This window comes from Denticeps clupeoides, chromosome 2 (genome assembly GCF_900700375.1).
Source record: "Denticeps clupeoides chromosome 2, fDenClu1.1, whole genome shotgun sequence".
NCBI classification, from domain to species: Eukaryota; Metazoa; Chordata; class Actinopteri; order Clupeiformes; family Denticipitidae; genus Denticeps; species Denticeps clupeoides.
The window spans coordinates 13,181,082-13,207,237 of NC_041708.1; the positions used below are offsets into that span (position 1 = coordinate 13,181,082).

General features: G+C 39.3%; 1 protein-coding gene across 3 annotated transcripts in view; it reads left to right on the top strand.

Moving 5' to 3' along the window:
* adam12a (ADAM metallopeptidase domain 12a) overlaps positions 1–26,156 on the top strand; it is a 93,873-nt gene that overhangs the window by 57,963 nt on the left and 9,754 nt on the right. For 2 of the 3 annotated variants that reach the window (XM_028962371.1, XM_028962390.1), the window contains 10 exons: positions 351–435; positions 3,259–3,407; positions 13,989–14,166; positions 15,326–15,415; positions 15,702–15,897; positions 18,037–18,145; positions 19,016–19,214; positions 21,176–21,253; positions 24,920–25,028; positions 26,020–26,155. In XM_028962371.1, the coding sequence (XP_028818204.1) occupies positions 351–435; positions 3,259–3,407; positions 13,989–14,166; positions 15,326–15,415; positions 15,702–15,897; positions 18,037–18,145; positions 19,016–19,214; positions 21,176–21,253; positions 24,920–25,028; positions 26,020–26,155 (1,329 nt within the window). The remainder of the gene's footprint in view (positions 1–350; positions 436–3,258; positions 3,408–13,988; positions 14,167–15,325; positions 15,416–15,701; positions 15,898–18,036; positions 18,146–19,015; positions 19,215–21,175; positions 21,254–24,919; positions 25,029–26,019; position 26,156) is intronic. The other variant, XM_028962380.1, reaches the window with a different exon arrangement.

The following is a 26,156-nucleotide window of genomic DNA, read 5'->3' on the forward strand; positions in this document are numbered from 1 at the left end:
GCATCACAATGCAAAGGGGTAGCACATATTCTCTTTCCCCTTTCACTGGTAATTTCATTCATTCCAAACCTGCTTTCACTGCAATGTCCATGCCCCTGCCTGATAGGAACCAGCAGTGCTGGGTTATTTAGGGACGACCTGTTCATTTCTATCCATAGTATTTCAGATTGTGAGTCGCAGAATTTGTCTAACATTACTAACTGATGTGTAAGTAAAGCCACTTGTAGCCAGAATGCACCAACTCGGCCCAAGTAATAGTAATTTATTGATAGTACTGATATACTTTTTCAATATTACATAACAGAAATAAAAAAAATTGTTTTCCATAAATATATATATTTTTGTTACAGTGGCGTATATTTCCAGGGCACCACCATTGGCATGGCACCTATAATGAGCATGTGCACAGCAGAGCAGTCAGGGGGCATCGTCATGGTGAGTAGGACCCAGATTGGTCAAAAATAAGCGGCAACTGGCACTGCAAAAGAAAACCGAGAATCTATAATCTATTAAGAACATGTATTGAGGCAGTGTGTAAGAAAAAAATTCTGATTCATTTAATGGAGTTTTTTTTCTCCAATAACCTAGATTAAAGCTGTATCTAGGCCTTGAAGTACAGGCATTTACAGTACATCTTTTTTTAAAACCCGGAACGCATTCAAAGATTAACTTAACATTGTAAATATAACAGTGAGGATATGGTTTATAGGGTATGAGGACATCTCAATAAAATAAGTGTCTAGAAACATCATGATGTGTTCATGCGAACATTTTTTTTAGCAACAAATGTTTTCCAAGCTGCCATGGCTGTTTTTAGATCTTACCTGCCACCAAAAGGTTTCAAGATCATTTCTGGCTGGTTGAGACAGTCAAATGGGGTGATCTGTGCCAGAGTGGAATTAGGATGGAGAATCTCACAGGAGTAATGTTAATTTTGTGGACTTGTGCTGTGCAAGTTTTCATCCTGCATTCACTTGGCCTCACAAAGTGCTGAGAACACAGACAGAAGAAAATTGGGGTCACATTTTGATAATTAACTAATACAGACTGATTTTGATTTCACCACATTTTTATGCAACCCTTCCCTGGGTCTCCTGTGAACCAGGAGACCCAGGTTCAAATCCCACTTACTACCATTGTGTCCCTGAGCAAGACACTTAACCTTAAGTTGCTCCAGGGGTAAATGTAAATGTTAAAATTCTCTTGTTCCCACAAACTCACCCCTTTGACACACTAGTCTGATTAAAATTGTGAGGTGAAATGAGGTTTCTGGAGGCATCAGATTTATTTCTGATATATAAACACATCCAGACCACGTCCAGAAGCCCACAAAGACCCCATGTCATGCAGCGTAGCCACACTTAAGAGGTGCTGCCGATAAATCACCAGACGTATTGATTTACAAGAGGTGTGGACAGGCCATGTTTTTTAACAAGTGAACTGGTGTGTCAACTTTGTGCTTGGATACTGTACACTTCCCATCCTCGGAGAAACAGAAAAGCCAGACATTGGTTGTAAGCGATTAGTTATTAGGGCCAATCGAAGGAATGTAACCCTACGCCATTTCTGAATCCAGACACTCCATCATGTCAGCGCACTCTATAGGAAGTCTGTCTGTCACCACAGGCCCAAAGCCAATCAGCTTTACTGCACTGGGTTTTATTTACCTTAATTCTATTCAGATGGTACGCCACCATGGCACTGATTGCGGGGAGTATACAGAGCCAAGGTCCAGAGGACCTAGAACTCCCAGGTTTTTCTGACACCCTCAGCCCTACCAGAGGTAGGCCAAATGGCCTTGATTTGAAACTAAGAACTCAATCACAGACAGTTGGCTCCGATTCATTTGTAAATGGGTGGCCCATTGGAATGTGTCACTCCCCATCCCCCCATAAAAAAATTTGGTCCCATGTAAAAACAACTGGGCCAAATGGCCCCTCTCTGGTAGAGCTAGGGGGGTAAGGAAAATGACCCCTCTCTGGGAGTTCTAGTGTTAAGGGATTTTGGGGACCTTTGACCTGCAATGGAGTTGGAATGGAATGTTATACTGTAGGGCTTAGCACAATTGAACAGAAAAGCTGAGTAATGACTGGTGAGCAATACAGAAGGGTGTGATTTAATTAGTGGAATTGAGAGAGCCTGTAGAGCACAGTTGCTGGCAGCATCTGACATCCTAATATTAAATCTGTTTCAAATTACCTCAGTATGACTGTGAGAATGTAAGGTGATACACTCTGCATTTAAACACTGCAATGCTGCCAATGATCTTGTTGGCGTGTGAAACCAGTCTGGGATGTGGTTTGGCGCAGCGGGTGCAGAGTGGCACTGCAGATCAGAGGGCTTTTTCAGACTCGTGCAGTTTTCACAGCTGGGGCTGCCCTGCTGTGCAGGGAGGGAGGGGAGGTGACCGCAATGGAGTGGTCCCACCATGGCCTGAATAATGCACAGCCACTCTGCAGAGCCTGCTGACGCTCACAGAAACACACACAAACATGAGAACTTTCACATTTTGATGACAATGACACAAATAATACAATTTAAAAGATTCAAAATCATGCATATGCATACCTCTGTATACAAAAAAATGACAATATACACATTACACACACACTCATATGGATTCCTATACATGTACATCCAGAATCACACAACAATGCATACACACAATCGCACGGTTTTATATCTGTACACACATACACTTTCACAAGCATACACACTCTTACACACACATGCATAATTCACTTGAGTCTCTCTTGAATCTTCTTAACACCTCACAGAAAGGCCCTGGCAGGCCAGAAAGTTTCCTCTCTCTCTTCTTTTTTGCCTGAGTGTATTTTTGTCATCTTTTATCTGCCGCTTTTCTGTTTTGACACGGCCTTTCTTCTTTACTCTCTGTCTCTGCGCTCTTCCTCGTCATCTGCCCACCGCTCCCTTTTGTCTATTTGTTTTTTATTTTATCCTGCATCTCAGCCAACTCCACCTGAGGTGGATCACAGGGCACATCTTCTGGAGAATTTTTAAAATTTATATATATATATATATATAGACACAGACACACACACACACACACACACACACACACTTGAACACGTCTCCAGTGCTAGCAAGCAGCTTGGACCAGTCCTTGGACCAATCTTGGCCTAATTATTGGAAAATGGAATTGATTGTAGGAGCCTAAATTACTTCCTCATGTAAATTTGTATCATGTTCATTTTTAGCGTAATGTGACCAAATGGATTGCATCCTATGTCATTTTAGGACCACTCAGACAACCCACTTGGGGCGGCTGTGACCTTGGCACACGAGCTCGGACACAACTTTGGAATGAACCATGACACACCCGAAAGGGGCTGCAGTTGCTGGGTAACTGCGGACCGTGGAGGCTGCATCATGACTCCATCAACAGGGTGAGTCTTTGAAATGGTACATTGTGAAGGCTTTATTACTGATAATGTCGTATGGCATGACATCTTGGTGCCAGTGCACTCCTAAATTCCTACTTTCTTTGATTGCACAAATGCAGTAGTGAAAGTGATTGTCATTGTGATACACAGCACAGCACATGGTGCACACAATGTAATGTATCCTCTGCTTTTAACACATCACCCGTGGTGAGCAGTGGGCAGCCATGACAGGTGCCTGGGGAGTAGTGTGTGGGGACGGTGCTTTGCTCAGTGGCACCTTAGTGGTACCTTGGTAGATCAGGATTCAAACTGGCAACCTTCTGTTTACAGGGCCACTTCCTTAAGCCACCACTGCCAACCGCTAGGTCACAACTGCAAAGCTGTGACAAAAGCATGGACAAAATGCTGACAGATTATCAAATAAAAAAAAAAGTCTACTGGAGCAATGGAAAAATAACATAGTAAATGACACTTACATTTTATGCCAGGATTTTTGAAAGCTCTGCCTATTTTTGTTTTCTGAATCCAGTGACTAGTGTCAAGGCCTTGATGTACAGGACAATTCAGCTAAAGTAATTTACTATTTCAATTACTATACTACACAAACTATTCAATGACAAAGCACTGCAAACCCAGCCATACTGCCATGCTACATCAGAAAGTGAGAGATATACAGGCATTCTACATTGTGAGAAACAGTGAGGTTTTTAATAAACAAAAGGAACATGGTGCGATGACCAAAAAACAATACAAAAACATGCAGCGTCCCATTGGGTCAAAACCAGAAAAAGCACTCTTCAAACATTTAAAGGGCCCTGTGAGTGATTAGGACTGGGAACACATGTGAATTGGTGGCACATGGTGGTCCAGGTGCACCGTGGCATCACACATACCAAATTGTCATGATTTGTGGAAGTGGCTTGAATGCTGACTGAATTACAATGGTGAGTACCACAAAAAAACTGTTCATTTGATGAGCCATGCTCTTCCCCATGAGCACCTGTGCGTGGGTCATTACCCCAAAATTAGCCTCACTGGGGTGAGCTTCTCAGGTGGTGTATCAACGCCACCCCGAAAGCTTTGGCTATCATGCCATCATAAACTTTGTCCTACTTGACCCTATGCTTTAAATTGGGCCAGTGTAGTGAGGGAAGGGGGATAATTGTTATCACATGTACACATGTAAACATTTGTACACGTTTCTAATTTATTATACATCACATGTTTTTTTTTTTTTCTTCTCGTTAATCCTTTGGTTGGAGCATTGCATTGAACATTTGTTACAAAAGCAACAGCTGTTTCGATTGCCCTCTGGCCATGTGGCTCACATTGCGGAAACAGATTACGTGGTGGCTATATGGAGCACCTCTCTGCAGCCAGCTGCTAGTTCCTCCTAGAGAAACCCTCCCTTTAAAGACAGCTCTGGACCTTAGGACTGTAATCATATACAAGGGAGTTGAAGGTGGATTGCAACATGGACTCCAGTTTACGGATAAACCTTATGCAGGTTTGGGAGCGACGCTCTTAAACAGATTGTGTCCAGAGGTTGCTGGGTCTGGCTGCTTTTTCAGGACTCTTACTTGTTGTTTATGGGCCAAGGCCAACCCAAACAGAGTAACACTACTCTGGATTATGCTCATAAGATACACAGCAGTGCAGCATAGATGGATGAGCTGTGCTGTGGGAGTGTTATCTGCAAAAACATTTTAGCAAGGAATGTAAAGATAGATTTATTACAATATAGATATATGTTTGATCTACCTATCTATCTATTTATTGATTGCATGTGTGTGTGTGTGTGTGTCCAAATGTGTTTATGCACATTAATGCTATTTTTTAAAAAGAAAGATTAATTTTTTTTATTCTACTGATTATTTCTGTTTACAAAATTATTTTTTTTTTGTCTTAAGTGGAATTAAGTTCTAAACATTTACCTAATTCACTTAAAGGTCATCTCTGGGGTTTAAGGGAAAGTATTATGTTATCCAAATGAACACTGAACCAAACAAAACCATGTCAAATTAATATCATTTTCAGGAAATATTTAATAAAGACCAATAATGTTTTTGTTTTTTTTATTCCCTTGCTCCCCATAATGAGACGAGAGTCTTGTTTCTCTGCAGTCATGATGTTTGGCAGGATTCATGCACATTTAATGAATTGTGGTCCCTCAGCCGGTACAGATAAATACATAGTTCCCCAGAACAGCCTCAGCACACAGTGCTATAGGCCTGTCGCCGTGTCCTCTGTGAAACCTGGATTCTGTCATTAGCGACACTGTTTTCCTCAGACTCTGTGAGGCACTGATTTGGCTGAGTGCTTTTAGAGAGCTAACTCATGCCCTGAGAACATCCTGCAAATCAGGGGAAGACATGTTTCCAAAATCCTTCCCAGATGTCACCACTGGCATATTATGATTCAATAGGGACAGCTGCCCAGCTAACAGAGAATGATCCCAAAAACGTTGAATGACACATTATTTACACATTTTGACAGTCATGCATGCTCTAATTATCAACCATGCAGTTTCCTAGTTACCTGCTTTAATATGTATCTAGAAAATGTACATACCTTTGATCAAAGTATTGAACCAACGTTACTTCATGGCTATACCATATGAAGAATTCAAAAAGGAACTATTCAGTGCCAGACCCACCAGGCCTGTTTGATGGCCATGTCTGGTCCATGTACTTTAAACATGAGGACAGATTACATGGTGGCCAAGTAAGGAATGACTCCTTACTTTCTGTATTAGCCTCTTGGCCAATTTGATAGCTGACCTGTATGGTCAATACGTCATGCTGTAATTTTGTCTTGTTTTTGACTTAAACTTTCTTCAGGTTTTTTTCTTTTGTTATGTATAATTTAGCAATGAGTATTTTATTTGATATATTGTGTAGCCTGTTGTACTTGAATAAGAAATTGATCTTACACTGGCAAAAGTCTGGAACTTACTTTTTTGCACTATGGATGACTTTGCACCTTTCCATGTATGTGTGTGGATGCCTATGTATCCTCTTCAACCTGGTTTGTTATGGCACAGGAATTCAGGACAAACACAGGATTTCTGGTTCTTAGTCTAAACTTAGTCAAAACTAAAGAAACTTGGGCTACTACGATACACATAAACATTACACTTATTTATGATATTTACAGTTCGACTACACAATACAAAAATAAAACACATTTATATGACTGAGTATCTATCCACGCACTGACTCCCCAAGGTCAAAGATGAACTGGGGGAGGAACTGCAGACGTCTGGGGAAAAAGCATGTGACAAGTGCATGGAAATAAAATTAAAGATTAACCAAAAATACATAAAATGTTATATTTTGTTGAACTTCATTTGGGGCTCACACACATCTATGTTACATTTATGTGTAGGTATGTTGTCTAGATAGCTGCTGGACACCTACATTCTGTCATGCCACATCAGGAACAGGGAAAGAAACAGGTGCTCGACATGTTTAACAAACCAAGGATTTTAATAATGATAACATAAAGACTGCACAATGGCCTGAAAACACAAAGACACACAAGGAAAGAAACTAAGACTGACAGGTAAATGTGGGTCTAAGTGTGGCAGCTGGCAGCTGGCAGCTCTCTCTCTCTCTCTCTCTCTCTCTCTCTCTCAATATATATATATATATATATATATATATATATATATATATATATATATATATATATATATATATATATATATATATATATATATATATATTTATTCCTAGTTTTCTGCACTCAACTTAATTTTTACAGACTGGCAAACTAGTAGTGCTTGTCCATGATGCCAGCATCCATGCTGGAGTTTTACATATCGTTTAGCTTCCTCTCCTTTGACTGCCAACTGGCAGCCATGCTGAAAACATATGCAGACCTCTGGAGCTGTGCTTTTGTGGGCTTCATTTTTGTTCAGACAGATTTGGAATGTTGGAATGCACAACTGGGTGATGAACCAGACTTTTTTTTTTTTAGCTTTTTTTTTTTTTTTAGCTTTTACTACAAATTTTTTTGCTTTTACTACAAATTTACTACAAACTACAAATTTCAGCATTATGCATAGGCAATAATGAGTTTCATTAATCGTAGCAGATAGCAGCTGTTCTTCTCAAGTTGGGACACTACCACACATGCACATGTGTGCACACAGAGCAGAATTTTTTTTTGCTATAGTTAATTTTTCACTCCCAACAGCAATAAAGTTAAAATAAAGACTATTTAGTTAAACGTCATGTGATTGATGCTTTTCTATGTATTTTAATGTTTTGATAACAATATTTCTTGTGAAATAACTTTTCCATAGAGAAAGGCTTTTTAAATTATTATTTTTATTATTATTATTATTAGCTATTAAAATAATTTATATTTGTAATGATCATACCTAAAATAAACATGTAATATATATTGATCTGATCTAATTAAATCTAATTCAGGCTAAAAAGAAACAATATGTCAAGGAAGTTGCAAATATTTAGACTTCAAAACATTATGAATGACTTAATGACCCTCAGCAGATATTCTGATTTCTGGTTTGCTGTTACCATAGACCTGCCAACATAATATGAATTGCTTTCAAAGATTACTTTTTATTTACATGTAACCATACACTCATCAAGAGTGTCTTAAAACATGAGAATATTTTAAACAAAATATTACAAAATTAAATTAAATTTAAAAATATTTTTATATATCGTGCAGCCCTATTTACAACCCATTTTTATTTTTCAGTTTTTAGCAGCGCAAGTCAAATGTATAGCTTTAAGCATCCAGCTGTCATTTTCATTTACATTTACAGCCTTATCCAGAGCGACTTACAATCAGTACAGGCAACTTAGGGTTAAGTGTCTTGCTCAGGGACACAATGGTGTAATCCCTTTTTTAATAATGCACATTTTTTACCTAATACAGGGGTGGGCAGACTTTTTAGTTTGACTTTTAATATTGAACAAGTGTTTATATTTTCACAACAGTATCAGTAATGCATAAAGTCAAGGACAGATCTCCTACACTGAAAATGACTGCATCCAAGTAATCATCCTTTTGTACTTTATGATCACACTGGAATAAAATGTTTGAAAAATGTGCATTTTGTGTATTTGAAGAGTGTGTTGATGTGATCTTTCTTTATATCAAGTAGTAGTGATGGATCACACTGTGGTACTATACCCTTGTATGCATTATTTACACCTTATTTACTGCTGAAAGTAGTGTCTTTCTATGAAAAAAGGAGGAAAAAAGGCAGACCATCATTACATTCTTTTCTACTGTCAGGGGAAAACACAGACTACACACAAAGAGGATACATGTATACACATGACAACAGATGCACACAATCAGGAAATTAGGAAAATTTATAATGGGCAGTGGTTGGCCTAGCAGGTAAGGAAATCGGAAGGTTGCCGGTTTGAATCTCGAACTGTCAAGGTGCCACTGAGGAAAATCCTGTCTCCACATGCTGCTGTCCGGGCACCCACTGCTCACTAAGGGTGATGGGTTAAATGCAGAGACCACATTTCACTGTGTGCCCTGTGTGCTGTACTGTGGTGTGTCACAGTTTTTTTTTCCAATAAAAACTGTTGCTGCTCTTCATTTATGTTCCAAGCATAAGATGCAGAGATGAATCACACCCTGCATGTGAGCCAGTTGTGCATGAGTGGCCGGGCACACCCTTTATCCCCCTGGTTAATTTAGACCCACAGGGATACCAACAGAAGAGTCACCCTCCCAGACCTCTGTTGACCAAACTACGTGGCACCGCAGAACTCATCAGATCTGATAGCCTAATGAAATGATCCAGCTCCTCAGCTAGAAGAAACTGCTGAATTGCATAGATGTTACTAACAGCTCCAAGGTTTTAAAAGGATGCTAGCGTGTATTGTCACAAAAAATTTTGCTGCTTTGCATTCAGCACAGTGGTCCAATGAAAGTTCAGCTAGATAGCATGCAATCCTGACAAGAAAAGCTAAACTGCCACTCAGCAAGCGCCCACTGCCAGGCTGGTGTGAACAGGTATAGGTCCACAGGAATGACACCTGAGAGCACTGGCCCAGCATAGGCAGAGTAGTTTAGACACTCTTGGCTATGTGAGGCTTTATCTGAGCTGAGTGGGAATCTCATATCATATCACGGCTTGCGGCATTGCCAAAACCAGCCAGTCGTATGTTTGCCCACTGTAGCAAGTGCTAACCATGACTACATATAGGTTGATAACTTTATTAGAGGTCAGAAGTCACCCTTGCAGCAGTTATTGCAGAACATCAAAAGTGAAAAGTGAAGTGAAAGTGAAGTGATTGTCATTGTGAAACAAAACATAGCACACGGTGTACGCAATGAAATGTGTCCACTGCTTTTAACCCATCACCCTTAGTGAGCAGTGGGAAGCCATGCAGCCATTTGTGTAAATTCTGCTAACAAGTCTTCATTGCCTCTGACATGCCTCTGCCCGGCATGTCAGTTTCTCCAATTCTTCTGTTAAATCCAGGAATCCATGTCCGCGATTGCACCCTCAGACCCCAGCCGTGACATTATCCTATAGCAATATGTAATGATATACTTGGAAATATTTCCTCAGCTAATTTTCTGGGGTTTTTTGTTTCATTTTTTTTTTTATCATGTATTTAGGAGAGTTCATGGCTTTAACAAAATCTATTATACCATAAATACCATTTATTTCAGACATAAAACAGTTAGATTCTATTATGAGTTACAAACACTAAACTTACAGAAACCAATATAAAACTGATTGTATGGGGACTCCATGATGGTGACTCCATCCAAAAGATATTTCAGCTGTAAAGCCATTTAACATTCTCCACAGAACCATTTGATTCTAATTGTCACTTGGAACAAGTGGTACTGATATTGAACATTGTGAAAGAGAATACCAAAGTAATCTTTTATTGTTAAACTCTTTGCTTTTAAGTATTTGCCAGCAATGTTTTTAGTCATGTGAAGAAGTAAAAATGAAGGATAACTGGCAGATCCCAGGATGCACAGTTGTGCCAGACAATATGTGAATGTGTGTTTATTTGTAATCATATTTTTTGGGTTGTGCTTCCTTAGCATATAGGGCAGACCGAGCACCCAGCATAAAATGTAGGTATGTGTGAATATAATAGGAATTTTAGAAAATCATTATTTATTTATTTGTTTGTTTATTTTTGCCTTTTTTTTTTTTTATTAAACTGAAATACAAACAACCTTGGTAAATGATTAAGTCATTGATTATCTAAATCCAGAGTCATTGTTTGTTCTTGAAAGCCTCAAGTAACTTTTATTATAATACACTAATGCATCACATTGTGTTTTTATGTGGGTTTGGCTGCTATGTTACTAAGCAACAGCACCCTGAACTACAGACCCACATTGAACTCATGACCATTACAGTGCCTTTATCATGGCTAGGATCGTGGTTTAGTCAACGGCAACATCTATACGATGATCAGTGATCAGACCGCAGCCTTGTGTGTCTTATTGCTTTATTGTTCCAATAATGAATGAAACTAAATTGGACTAAAATTGAATAGAAAATCCTTTTCACAGATTTGTAGAGATGTTCATCCAGGATTAAGTTACCAAATGTTCTGTGGAACGCTGCATTTAAAAAAATACTCCTCACCTCATCAACACTGTGGAATGATGAATATTATTGACTTTCCTGTATGCTTTCAGCTCGGGTTTGCACCATTCAAAGTTGTGCTGAAAATTACATGATTTTAAAGCACAGCAGGTGACCCAAATTTAGTTGAAAAAGTTTTGTGGTTAAAGGCGGGGGAAACATGTGTTGTATTAAAAACCACTTCACTCCACGCCACTATGCTGCTAAACCAGATCAAATGCATCCATCAAATGAAGAAAACACAGCCAATGTAAGAGTGTTTGCAGAAGACTTATCACCACATGTTTTGACTATTCTTTGCCATCAACTTAGATTGTTTGCTATATCATTACTTAATACACTTAATGCAATGAAGTCCAATGACTTAGTTCACTAGGCAAATACCGAAAATCATGCTCAACTGAAATGTTTGGTTTGTGGGAGCTTTAATCACAATGTATCATAGTCTTACTGTTTAAATCGCTAATATAATCTATTGTTCAATCTTACAATTAGAAAGAAAAAGAAAACTGTTGGCTCATTTTGTGTTGTTGTGTGATCAGTCTTTTATTCTCATTAGGGGACTGCCAAATTATTAATATTCTTGATGTTTCACAACTTTAATTGGTCTTGTGTTCCAACAAGACGTGTCAACTTTTGTTTTTGTCCCCCAAAGGTCCCAAGGTTACTTATGTGACTTGTACTCAAAGAAAGAAATACACATTTTTTACATTTTAAGCAAAAAATAGTTAAAAATATAGTGTTAAATCTGGATCCTGTATGGGTTGAAGAGTGGATCTTTTTGCAGTAGTATTTGTAATACAAAACAGATCTTTCATTTCACAGATGTAGAGCTGACTGGTGAAAATGATTAAAAAATTTCAGCTATTTTTGTCATGAGTCTGTCTCTCTCTCTCTCCCTCTCTCTTTCTGTGTATGCGTGTGTGTGCATGAGAGCGAGAGAGATAAATAAATTATTTGCATACAGCTAGTTTTGGTTTGGTAGTAGCTATAGTTGTCAACCGCAGAGATCACATATATGCTGTCCACTGTTGTCACAAATAGCTTGGTAGTTATCTGTATTGTGGAAAAGAGGAACTGAGGAATTGAGGAATGAGGACACACCTCATTTGACATTACTGTACACTCCTCTACACTTGCCCAAATGTTGGAATTTTTATGGGGTTCAGAGGGTCTAGGTTCCAAATACCTATGTTCCTGGATAATGCAAGAAATCTAACTAACTAAAAAAAGAAAAGGTTTTGACCCCTGATCTGTGTAGAACTGGCACCCCAGAGCTGAAAAAGTGTGTATGTGTGTAATTGCTCTAGAGCTGTTTTCAACAGACCTAAACTCAAGAAAGATGCTGAGACACCACCAGACTGGTGTTGTCATGTTCACAAGAAACAATAGAAACACAATGGCACACACAGCAGCATGGTGCTGCCAAACACACACTTTCTCTGAAGGAACCCTCTGCGCAGCTCACAGTTCCAAATTTCCCCCAGAGGAGCAGACCACCCTCTCTATCTGCTCCAAGAACAAAATTAAAAACACACCATGTCCCCCTCCCATTGTTCTCAGCTGATGGCTTTTCTGTCACGGTTCTAGCAAAGGGAAGTACTTGTCAGGAAGATTTCTTGCGAACTGGGCCCTCGTAAATATCCCTTATCAGCGCCTTTCTCCCCTGCCGCTGTGAGAAGTGGGTGGACTGAACCAGAGTCTGGCACTGCTACAGTGCTGCACTAAAATCTGCAAGTGTGTTTATATGAGGATATAATGATTGAAGATGGCTGTTTCTTAATTTCTTACCTGCTGTCATTATTCAGTAATTTGTGGGTGTCAGGATTGCCTGCAGCTGGCCTCCACACCTGACTTTAATCCTGACGCCCCATAAATGCCGGAAGGTTCCGCCCGTTCGGGGTCGCTGGCATTTTCGTGAACTCTATGCACGAACTTGACCTTGTTTAGTGTTATGTGTTTTGAGTTCTGGCAATCGCCACACGCCTACGGGTTTGTTTATGTTCTTTATTTAAGTTTAAATCGTTTTCGGCCACCGCGCCAGTCTTTATTTGTATTTCTTTGTTTGTTAATAAAAACCCCTTCCCAGTATGTCAGACCTCTGCGCTTCCTTCCCCCGTAAGTCCGTAGTCGTGACAGTGGGTAAAAAGTCATCACCCAGACAGGAGTGAACAGAGAACTCACACTGGGAATAAGGAAAAGGAATGGCAATGTAATGGTCTGATCATATTGTCAGTGGTGGCCAAGCAGTTACAGAAGTGGGCTGCATGTTCAAATCCTGAACCGCCAAGGCCCCAATGAGGTCACCTTGAGCAAGTATGCAAGTCACACACTGCTTGCCGGCTGCTTTCATGGCTGCTTCAAGGCTGCCCACTCCTCACAACAAATACTAATATGTTCATGAATACCACTGTATTCACATGGTTGTGGCCATCGTAGTGGCATGGCGATTAACAGGATAGCCTCACACCTCCAAGGCTGTGAGGCTGAATTCCGGCTTCCAACTTGTGTGTGTGTGGGGTTTGCATGCTCTACCTGTGTTGGCACCAGCCTCATTGAGTCCCCACCCTGTCTCCAGTGTCCGGGATGGGTTCCAACTTTGAGTACTAGGACTAAGGTGTTTAAAGCCTAGTGAGTGAAAGACACATCATTGCCTGAAACAGCAGTAGTTGTCACTCCTTCAGCCGGTCTGCCCCATTCACCCTGTCTCCTGATTCAGTGTCAAGTACTGTCAACCCCTGCACCACCACATCTATATAAAGTCTTTGGACCAATTCTGTTACATGGTGTGATCATACTTCCCTTTCTGTTTTGTGACCTCAAATGTTTTTTGTTTAAAGTGCTTGTTTCCTCATCACTAACTTGTAGTCTAAGTTTTGATTTACAATTCTCAGGTCTATGAGTATGTTGAAACATCTATGTTAATATACAAGTATTATTAAATAATATTTCTGCTGCAGGTATCCATTTCCCACAGTGTTCAGTAGCTGCAGTAAGAAGGATCTGGCCAGCAGCCTGGAGAAGGGGGTAGGGATGTGTCTCTTCAACCTGCCTGAAATTAAAGTTCTCTACGGGGGCCAGAAATGTGGCAATGGCTACCTAGAGGAGGGGGAAGAGTGCGACTGTGGAGAGCTGGAGGTATCACTCTTTAAAAAATGACATTTGATCAAAAGAGTACAACCATATTTTAAAAATAAATTTATTGTATTGTTTAGACCAAATTATTTCACTTGATGCACTGATGCTATTGAAAGGGTTGGAGACAGAGTGGTCCAGCAAGTTATTGTATCAAACAAAAACATTTTGTCATGGTATTTGCATTATTTATGTCCGAGTCAGTGTAAATGAAATTAATTAAATTCTTTTTTTTAAATAGTCAGGCATCATTTTGTCAGTTCAACTCATTGTCTGGTTTGATCAAGTGAGTTTGGATACAGTATTCATTCATTCATTCTGTTAAAATGTAGAACTATAACTGTTTTAAAATCACACATCACAGATTCATATAAATAACATATTACACACACTTACACTGATGGCATCAGTAGAATTGTTCATCATCCGTGTTGTTGTCCCTGATTGAGCTACCGTTTTCTACCTCAAGAGACCACAGTTGATGATTAGCCGTCTGTTAAAATGTTCCAAACACATAGTCACTGGCCAGATGTATGTGTGTGTGTGCAATTTAAAATGCCACAGTCTTCTCTACCAGGAAATCTGAATCATCAAGGAAGAGACGGAGGAAATATGGAAACAAAATTCAACAGTGTGTATCTGAAGATTGTGATGGGTTGGGACAAACAATTGCTTGTCAGGCAGTCCTTGTGAACTGAATCAGAAGACGTTCCCCACCTGTACATATAATTCAGTGTACTAATAAATTATAATACTTTTATTAATTAATTAGATTAATTGTCAAATGAATCACTTTTATATGCCCAAGGAGTCACCACTGGGCTATATCCTGGCTACAGTTTCTCAGGGATCGGTGTCAGGTTGGATGGAAGCTGGGCTCAACAAGAAGAGCCATGGACTCAGAAATCCCTTTAGGACGTGCAGGTTGCTTAACCTCCTAGAAAAACGCTGAGAATAAGAAGGTCCATTGACTCTGAAATACCTTTATGAAGTGTACATTTCCTAACCCCCAAGAACAGAGCTGAGAATGAGGGCCATGGAATCTGGAGCAATGCAGGTTCCAATGTGATGATGCAGGGGGCATTGCAGGGCTCAGAGGGCCTCAAAATAAATCCAATGCATATCCTTTCATTTAATTTCTCTCTCTCTCACTTCCTTTCAGGAGTGTATGAACCCTTGTTGTAATGCCACCATGTGTACACTCAAAGGAGATGCGGTGTGTGCCCATGGCCAGTGCTGTGAAAATTGCCAGGTAACAGTCATGTGTGAGCCCACCTTCAGCTCAGGCGAAATTAAGGGGCTTTAAAAAGCTTTACAGTGTAACATAAGTTAGATGTTGTTAACTTTAAGGATTAAAACATCTCAGTCATGGTGTGGCGTTTAAGTTACACCATGTTTCAGGTTTAATAGGGAAAATGCATAGGGCCATGTGTCTATAAGACCGCCTCTAGAGTCAAATGAAAATTACTTTGCCTCCCTGGCTAAATGTGTTGGACTCACACCAACAAGAGACCATAATGTCTTTTTTTCCTCTCCAGCTGAAACCAGCAGGTACACCATGCAGAGACTCCAGCAACTCTTGTGATCTGCCAGAATTCTGTACTGGTGCCAACCCCCACTGCCCCGCCAATGTTTACCTGCATGATGGTCATGCTTGCCACAATGTAGATGGGTACTGCTACAATGGCATCTGCCAGACCCATGAGCAGCAGTGTGTCACATTATGGGGCCAAGGTGGGTACTCAACGGTACTCAAGTAGAAAAAAAAATGTCCATTACATCTGTACTCAAGTAGTGAGTAAAGTAGATTTTTTACAATTTATTAAATTGTATTGAATTCTGTATACAGTACACACAAGTATTACAACAGAGAACATACAAATGGAAAAAATACAAAATTGAAGACTTTTACATACAGCACTTTACAAATTATTAATAAAGTGGCTACTGGAATCAAGCTTGTTCTCAGAGTCATAGGTTTGCTTTTAATATTACCTCATGACAAGTAATGTGATATAGAACTCATTTACTTAAATAAACAGCCACATTATTTAATTCTGAACACAATAGTATACAGAGGACAAAGGAACATGCCATAATTAAATTTAATTTATTTTCATCAGTGACTCATGTTCATCAGACCCCCACCTCTAAGGTGGCTGTTCTTGACTAGTGAGGCACAGTTATTAAACCATTAGTTTAGTCCAGTGCAACAAAGTCTGTGGTAGACAAACATGTTAAGGAACTGACGAGGAACTGTTGTAACTTCCCTATAGCCTTCCTCTCAAACGAGTGGCACCTCAGTGGCGACTGGGATTTGGACCAGTCAGATGTTTTAATAATTAGATTTACTAACAATAGATAAGCTAAACAAAAGTATTATTTTGGGACTGTATGTGCTTTCTATGTTTTATTTAAAGTGAAAGTCATTGTTTTTGTCATTGTGATACACAGCATAGCACACCCTTCTCCTTTCAGGATTTGAAGCCAGCTTGTTTTCGAAGTAGGGCATTTCCAGTAGTCCACCATATGTTTCTTTGCTATGAAATAGTTAAATAGCTGTTTAAAAAGCTGCACTCTGCACATCTCTACCTTTACATAGGATGACGTAAAAAAGCCTATACCTGTGATTGCTATCCTGACTATAAATGCAAAGCAGCATTATCTGGCAATTAGTACAAAGATCCAATAGTCATAGGTCGTGATTGTGGAACTGTTTTAAATAGGTGGACAGACATTGCTGCTTTCGGTTTGGTCAAACTTGTAGAGCAACAAATTAGGGCAGTTCTAAGGTAAAACCAAAGTTTGTTTTGGATTTGTATGTTTGTCTAAGAGGTGGATCACAAGGATTTAATCTGGATTTACACCAAATGGATTTTTTGTTATGACAGCGTGGTGGACTGACAGACACTTTTGCATGGCTTGTCACAAACAGGGGTTTTAATACATGGAACAGGCACCAATAGAGAACATACATGTTAAGGACCCTGATGTGAGCGTGTTAGAGTGCAAACACTACGAAACAGCTCTATACAATCAGGACAATTGGGAATACAGACAATACAAAACTCGAGTCCGAATCCCTCCGGAGTCCTAGGCGCAACTCTCGGTGCACCTCTCTGCAGGCAAAGTGACTATTGGGTCCATGCCAATCAATTGCCCGTAGTTCTCAGATGATCATCTTCAACACCACGGGCATTACCTTGGTCCTCCTATATCTGCCCACTCCCATCCTTGTCTGGAAACCCCGAAAGGACAAGCTGCTCCTTCTCACCTCACACACTGCCAGCCAGTGACAGTGATGCAGGCATCCAGAGAAAGTTCAAGCAGGCCAAGACCTTGCTGAACATGAAGCCATACCTTGGCCAGAGCTCTTCTGGTGAGCCAAGAAGCTGTGAAGATAATCATCTACAGGGTCAAGTCGGCTGTGTCCATGGAATGGTCAACGGCGTGATGGACAGATGGACACATTCGCATGACTTATCACGAACAGGGGTTTTAATACATTGAACACATACACGCAAATGTGGTACAAAAAACATATATGCAAAACAGCTACAAACAATCAAGATAATTTGTAACATATATATATAATACAAACATTTTCCATTCCATTCTGGTCTGTATTGCGTAAACGGTCAGTCAGTTACTGACATTTTTGTATCTGAAAAATTGAATTGAACTACAGCAGCAGTTTCTATCCCAATTCCAGTTTTTCCTGCACATTCTTTAGAAATAAGTGGGTGTAAAGTTTCAATGTTAAATATTATTTCACGTGATTGATTCACTTAGCCTTTGTTGACAGGGATTTATGTTGTTCAGTGTCTACACACAGAAGTTAATTATTCTTGTATTGATCTATGTTCCTTCCAGGTGCAAAGCCTGCTCCGGGGATCTGTTTTCAGAGAGTGAACTCAGCAGGCGATCCCTATGGAAATTGTGGGAAAGATTCCAAAGGATCTTTCGCTAAATGCGAGGAGCGGTGAGATCCTCAAACTCTTCTTGCTCTCTTTCTTGTCAATTTCACATGTGCAATATATATTTTGAGAAGGGAAATCAGATAAAAACAAGCCATGACAACTGTTGCTTCCATTTCAGTAGAAGATGCAGCACTTGCTTTTTGGATGGCAGATGCATTAAATGCTTGGCAGATCGTCCCTTGATTCATGTAATTGCTCTAATGACAGCAGTAGATAGAGTGTGAGGGAATCTAATTGCATACAGACAAAGGCTCTTCAGTTAGTCCCATGGCTAAAATGAGAGCACCATATCGATTCGTGTGAGAAACTTTTTTTGACATGAAATCAGCAATTATTATGCAATAGCAACAACAACAGCTCAGCTGTTGACCACTTTGGAATAGGAATGATTATAGAAAAAATATAGATTTTTGTATTAATATGTGTTGATGATTGACAGAAATGACCATAAATACAGAAACATTTGATTAACACAATTTATTCAATACAAAGATGAAGTGAAGCAGGAGGCACACAACACACCCATATGACAGCAGATCACAGAGTAATTCATAAAGTGCTAGTTTAAAGCAAATAGTAATACCTGGATCCATCAAAAAAATGGGTTATCCACAAAGAGCATTTCAGAAAACAAAGCGGGGTAAAGTAGTAAGTCCCTAAGTATGAGCTAGGCAAAGCAGAACCTCTGGATTAGAAGTCACAGGTTGGACTCTTCTCATACTATAAACCATGTCAGAGAGGAGAGTTACTGTCCTGCAGCTCTACAGCAGAAATTGCATTTCTCCACTGTTGTAGATGACGAGCATTGGCATGACAGTGTTAAATTTGCACAGCTTCACATGTGGTCTGTGTGTCTTTATTGTCTTACACAGGGATGCAAAATGTGGCAAAATTCAATGCCAAGGTGGAGCCAACCGTCCAGTGATTGGCACAAATGCGGTCTCCATAGAAACCAACATCCCACTTAAGGAGGGGGGTCGTATCCTCTGCCGGGGGACACACGTCTACCTGGGCGATGACATGCCTGACCCCGGGCTTGTGTTGACTGGCACAAAGTGTGGAGACAGCATGGTATGCACAGTGCCCTAGGGTCTATATTGTTGTCCTAGAATCAGAATTCCCATGTTTCTCTCTCCATTCACATGCTTGCAGTCACATAACCAGACAGAAAGGTAGGAAAGCAATCAGGTGACCTCTTAGTTCCACTGGTGGTTCTAATGCAAAGTCAATAAATTCCCATAATTGTGTGTGTGTGTGTGTGTGTGTGTATATATATATATATATATATATGTCAAAATGTTTCTTTTAAAGACTGGATAAAGGTTGGGTAAAAAGACACAAAATTGAGCTTTTTTATTTTTCAGCCGAAGGAGTGTGTTAAATACAGTCAGTCACTCTTGCCATTTTATGAGGCTTGTTTGAAGTGTGTCACAGCCACAGACTGGCTTCATTTCTAATGGCTTGGTCTGAGAGCAAGGAGAGTGGAAAATACCAAAGTGAACAAATGACATCAGACTGTTACTTAGCCCAGCACCAGAGACTCTGGCCCACATCATCAATGACTACTTAAATAGAGCAGCACTTAAAGCAGCACAAATGGAGCATAGCACTCCCATAAAGATAGAAATGTTTCATCATTGGATGAAGGTGATCACTCACTATCACTTTATATTGATTTGCAGTAGACCTTCCCTCTTGAGGGGACTTAAAAATGTATACACTGCCTGTCTAAAAAATGTCACATACTAATATTTAATTGGAGCACCTGTAGCCTTGATGATGGCACACATTCACTTTTTTAAAATTTTTTTATGACATTTATTTCCATTGCATACATGCAAAAAAGGTGCATTTGGACCAAATTCTTCTGCAGCAAACATTCTCAATGGGGTTGGACATGGTGGTCAATCCATGTCAAGTCAAGTTAAGTATAAGTCAAGTTGCGCTTGGGGACACAGGCAGTGCAGGAGAAACATTTAACAGTAAACAATGAGACATATTGCTAAATGTAACAGAGTTAGTGTGTGTGTGCATGTGTGCGTCAGTCCAAAAAGGAAAGTCCCTGAGTGTTCAGTTGTCTGATGGTCTGTGGAAAAAAGCTATTGCATAGTCTGCAGTGAGGGTCTGAAGGCTTCGGTACCTTACACTAAAGAGTGTATGTGAGGAGTGAGAAATGTGTACCAATTGTGAAAATGATGCTCCCTGAATCACTTTTTCACAATTTGAGACAGATTAATCCTGATTATTCCTCATACTGGAATATGCCCATACCATCAGAGAAGAAAAGATTTACTGATGTAATAACCTGGTTATTCAGTACATTCAGGTAGGCAGCTGACCTTATTCTTTGGGGACAATGTTACTGAACCTGGACCTGACCATCTACAGCAGCCCCAGATTATAGCACTGCCTCCACAGACTTGTACAATAGGAACAAGGCATGATGGCTGCTTCACATCAGGCGCCTCTCCACTTACCCTAATTCAGCCATCACTCTGTAACAGGGTCCATCTGGACTCATCAGACTACATAACCATCTTCAATGCCAATCTTTATTGCTATGTCTAACAATTTGAAGCCCTTTCCCCAATTACTGATCAATCAATCCCACTGATTAATGGTTTTCTTAAGGCTACATAGCTGTTTAGTCCCAATCCATTGATTCCCTTCACATCATTTGTGTGGATTTCGCCAAAGGTTTTATTGATCGCAGATCACAATCGTTCAAGATTTGGTTTGATTTTTTTTTGGAATGATTTTTTCATTCATGATTCTATTAGAATAATTTATTGGCCTTCATGAATGTTCTGTTCTTTGGTCCAATAAACTGAAATTCCTCTCAGCTTGATGGCATCATAATTACTGTGGTTTTGGTCACTCAGCAAGGTCTAATAATGTCACTGAAGTGTGATTTCTGTTGATTCAGAGCCTTTTAAATGTCTTTTGTTATCCATAATTTTATGGCTATGACTTAGAGTTTAGGAGCATTTTGGTTCATCATTTAAAACGTGTTCTTTATATTCCTGTTGCAGTTGTGTCTGAACCGCCAGTGCCAAAATGTCAGCATCTTCAGTGTCCATGATTGCGCAGAGAAGTGCAATGGACGAGGGGTGAGGTCACGCTCATTTCTTTATGCATTCTGTCACTCATTTAACCAGAAATCTGGTGGGAGAGATTAAATGACCACTCAAAATAAAACCTTTGGTGCTTTTCTTGTGCTACCCACAGTGCATTGAAGGGATGTCTTTTTCAGGTCATCTTTGCACCATCGTTGCATCTGTTGTTTCTCTCTGAAGGTGCACACTGTGATGCCAGACAACATCTTTTTTATGTCTTTATATCATCCAGTATTTACATCCCAAGGACCTCCAGAAAAGGGCTAATTCTAGACTAATGAGGTTGTTGTGGTTCCACATTAAATTTTAACTCATTTTAGACATCATACTACTGTTTCAGGAAGTGGTGTACTATTCCAGTTAATTTTCCTACAGCTTCATGTGAGCATGTGAGGAATCATGAGGAAAATCATGTTATTATTATACCCTGTAATGCTCTGTAAAACTTTGTGTTCTCCAAAGGTTTTTTGCCCTTTTCCCCCTTCCCCTTCATATTGAATTTTGCCATCATTGCATTAGTGAAAATGTTGTGTGGACAGAGAGAACAGTAGACAAATTTCAAGTTCTTGCACCTGTGTTAGACATCCCTGTGACACCCAAAAAAGTTACCAAGGGTTTGAGTGCATATTGATCTGTAAGTGGGGTCATAGCCTGACGTCAAAATACTGGACATAGATTGCACGTCACATTAAATTGGTCCTGGACCAACGGAAACAATATAGGCATGATCTGTACATCTATAAGACATCTAATGTTTAGTGGGTACATTTGATATCAGCCTTATTTCCTGTCAATGGCTGCATAACCCTGGTCCTAACCCATAACCACAACAAGCACAACATGGAAACAATAAATTTGATTTTAACTAAGTAATACAACAACACACACACACACACACACACACACACACACACACACATCAAACAGGATATAATGTAGCCACACTGATGTGATGTGCAGAACAACAAGACTATGCGATCAATCTTCCTGGCTGCTGAAAGGTACAATCAATTAGGTGTAATGGTTTAATTTATGTTCATCTTAAAGCTCTATTCATCATACTTGCAAAATGTTAAGCAAGCGTTCAAATATGAAAGGAATATATATAAATAAGAAAAGCCACAGCGGTGGTGATGGAAGTATGAATTTTAACTAAAAAAGTACATTTAAAAAATTGCACAGTTGATGAGCATGCATTATGTTTTGCTCTCTTCTTGTATGGTTTGACACGTCAGCAGCCCACCTTTGTGAAAGCTATGATTTGTGTCTGACAGAAGAGAATAAAATAGGATTTAACAGAGAGTTTCTGTCCATGTCCTGTCTCACTTATGCAGAGCAATGCGAAGACCCTTGCCTTCAAATGTAGAACCACAGCTTCTGGTTTTGATGCTGGTCAAGTTATTAGTTCAGGACTGAAAGCAGGGCATGTTTTTAGGTTGATCCAAGCTAGGAATCACTGGCTTCTTAGATAAAATAAGACATCAAAATTTACTTTAACTGGAAACATCAATTATTTAGTTGTCATATAGCGTGGTGGAACTTCTTATGTTTCTTTGAGAAACAATTAGACTTTAGTCTGTCCAGTAGGGGTAGGTCCAAATATCCATTTGGCAAAATATGATCATCCTTGCTCAAAGCAATATGATAATCAATACACCAGCACCAAAAACAATATTTCAATTAAAAAGGATTGATGGCTGAGAAAGCTAAGCGGCGAGATGCCACAGAATAGTGTTATGTACACTTGGATGTTTGCATAAAACAGTCTTTGGCAGACAAGTGCCAGTCTGGTGGCATGCAGCTTTTTGGTTGCTCCTGTGCGACTTGGTGGGCTGTCAGTTTTAAAGCCAGTTTCAGACTGAAACAGCCTGTTTAGTTTAACAATGTCATCTTACAATGACAGCGTGAGGAAAGCTTACAGGATTGCAGGATTGTTTTGCATTGATTGTCTCACAATATAATTAATTATCTCAGAGTCGTTGTATTATGATAGTATTGTTATGGTGGACCATGTATTGCAGATTTTATTGTGAAGCACCCAGTGTTTCTCACAACCTACTGTCCAGGTAAATAAATAGAGAAATGCATTAAAAATGAGTGGAACACAAAAATAATGGAGCTGTATTCTGCTCATGCCAAATATGTAAATACTTGTGAAATGTCTTTTAAGTAACTGAGTTTGTGACTTTTAATTCCATATATCCTGGTACTTCTGTTAAGTATCGCCAACACTTGGTATTTTACCGCCTTGGAAGACTGAGTGGGAAAGAAATTTGTTATCTGTTCTGTTGTCTTTAGCTAATACATCAACAGGTTTCATGTGTCAAAGGTTCTTTAGATAGGTGTATATTTTTCAGTTAGTGTATTTAAACTCTAGCTTATTTGATTCTGAGACACCAGATCTAAAGAGAATGGGGAGACCCCCTAAAGGCAAAGACTTCCCCTCTGTTTCCAGTTTCAGATGTAGACATACTTCTCACATCATGTGTCCCTAAGATGGTCCTGATTATTAAGCCATATGAGAACCTGCTGGGTCTTCCCCAACTTCCCCAAACAAGGGACTCACAAGGAAGGAGAAAGAGAATAAAATGAAAGCATGACTGAAGTAGTGGAAAGAGGGGGGTATATTTTCCACTGCAAGGCTGTCTCATGTGGGAAAAGGTCATTGGTCAGCGACAGCAAGTTCTTCACTCTGTATTTAATAGACCATGTTGGATGACATCTGCATGTTATCGCTATAGCTCCATGTTGACATGGATTCAGCCCCTCTGAACTCAGAGATGTTTTTGTCCCTTTTGTTAGCCCTGTGTGTATGTGTGTTAATTTATGGTCATAGAAGACATGAAGTCAAGCTTTGATTACTACTACAAAATTGCTTGTTTTCATATACATGGTTTAATATATGAACACATTTGTAAAAAGAAATGCATTTGACTAAATAATGTTCATGTACATTTTTACAAAACCTTTATGTGTAATAATTGACACATTTTATTGTGATTATAAAATAATGCACTTTTGGCAGCAATTACAGACTCATCAGAACAAGAACATGTTCAGAACAGGACATACCAGCACAAACACATTTTGGATGCATTTTGGAAAAACACAGGGCTAAGCACAGCACCGGTGTACAGTACACAATGTAACAATGGCAAAACTGATAGATATTTAGCAACTTTTTTCTTTAATGGACAGTGAATGCAACAGAATTCATGATCTATTATCAGTAAACTGACAAATAAATCAATGAATAATTTAAAGTGTAAAAGGTAATAAACACAACAAAATAATTATTTTTTAATTAAAGTGAACAGTTTTAGGCAAGTTCTTCAAAAGAGATGACTGTTTTACCAGGAGCAATTAATTAATTTGTTTAATACAACACTCCACTTTTTTTTTTTTCTATTTGTTTTATGCATTCACTTCATTGGAAGAAATAAACTTGCTGAGAATATGCCAACAACTGAACATATAGGGTCCTACCAACAGTAAAATGCCTTCAACCATGAAACAATACAGTATCAAATTTATTAAAGCTTCTGACATGCTGACTGCAAAGACACAAAGATGTTTTACACCTTGCACATTTTTAAACTGAGGAACTCACCATATGTCTTTAAATAAATTGTAATCAGTTGTGCTGCTGTCAATGCTCAGGTCTGCAATAACAACAAGAATTGCCACTGTGAGGCTCACTGGTCCCCCCCGTTCTGTGATAAGGCTGGCTTTGGTGGCAGCTTGGACAGCGGTCCTGTCAGACTAGCAGGTACAGTCATCTAAAAAATATATATATATATATATATATATATATATATATATATATATACACACAATGGGAAAAAAAAGTATTTAGTCAGCCACCAATTGTGCAAGTTCTACTACTTAAAAAGATTAGAGAGATGTAATTTTCATCATAGGTATACCTCAACTATGAGAGACAAAATGAGAAAAAAAAATCCGGAAAATCCTATCCTCAAATTTTTAAACAATTTATTTGCAAATTATGGTGGAAAATTAGTATTTGGTCACTAACAAAACTTCATCTCAATAATTATTTTGGCCCATTCTTCCATGCAGATCTCCTCTAGAGCAGTGATGTTTTGGGGCTGTTGCTGGGTAACACTCCCAAAGATTTTCTATGGGGTTGAGATCGTTTGAAATGGTCCGGATTTGAGTCCCTGGCGGTGTAACTGTGGTCCCAGAGTTGATTTCTTCACACCAAGCTGCTTACTTATTGCAGATTCAGTCTTTCCAGCCTTCTGCAGGTCTACAATTTTGTTTCTGGTGTCCTTACACAGCTCTTTGGTCTTGGCCATAGTGGAGTTTAGAGTGTGACTGTTTGAGGTTGTGGACAGGTGTCTTTTATACCGATAATGAGTTCAAACAGGTGCCATTAATACAGGTAATGAGTGCAGAACAGAGGAGCCTTTATAGGTCTGTGAGAGTCAGAAATCTTGCTCGTTTGTTAGTGACCAAATACTAATTTTCCACTATAATTTGCAAATTAATTCTTAAAAAATCAGAGAATGTGATTTTCTGGATTTTTTTTTCTCATTTTGTTTCTCATAGTTGAGGTATACCTATGATGAAAATTACAGGCCTCTCTCATCTTTTTAAGTGGTGGAACTTGCACAATTGGTGGCAGACTAAATACTTTTTTGCCCTACTGTATGCAGTAAAATAATAGACTAGGGTGAAGATCATGGCATTATATAAATAAATTAATTTGAACTGTTCATTATAATCCATTCATTCAGATAACAGAGGTGTTGCAGTGGGAGTCCTGGTGGCCTTTCTCTGTCTGGTTGGAGTTGGACTCATTATCTACATCAAGAGGAAGACTCTGGTTGGTCTCATCTTTGCAAACAATAAGAGCACAATTGAAAAGCTGAGG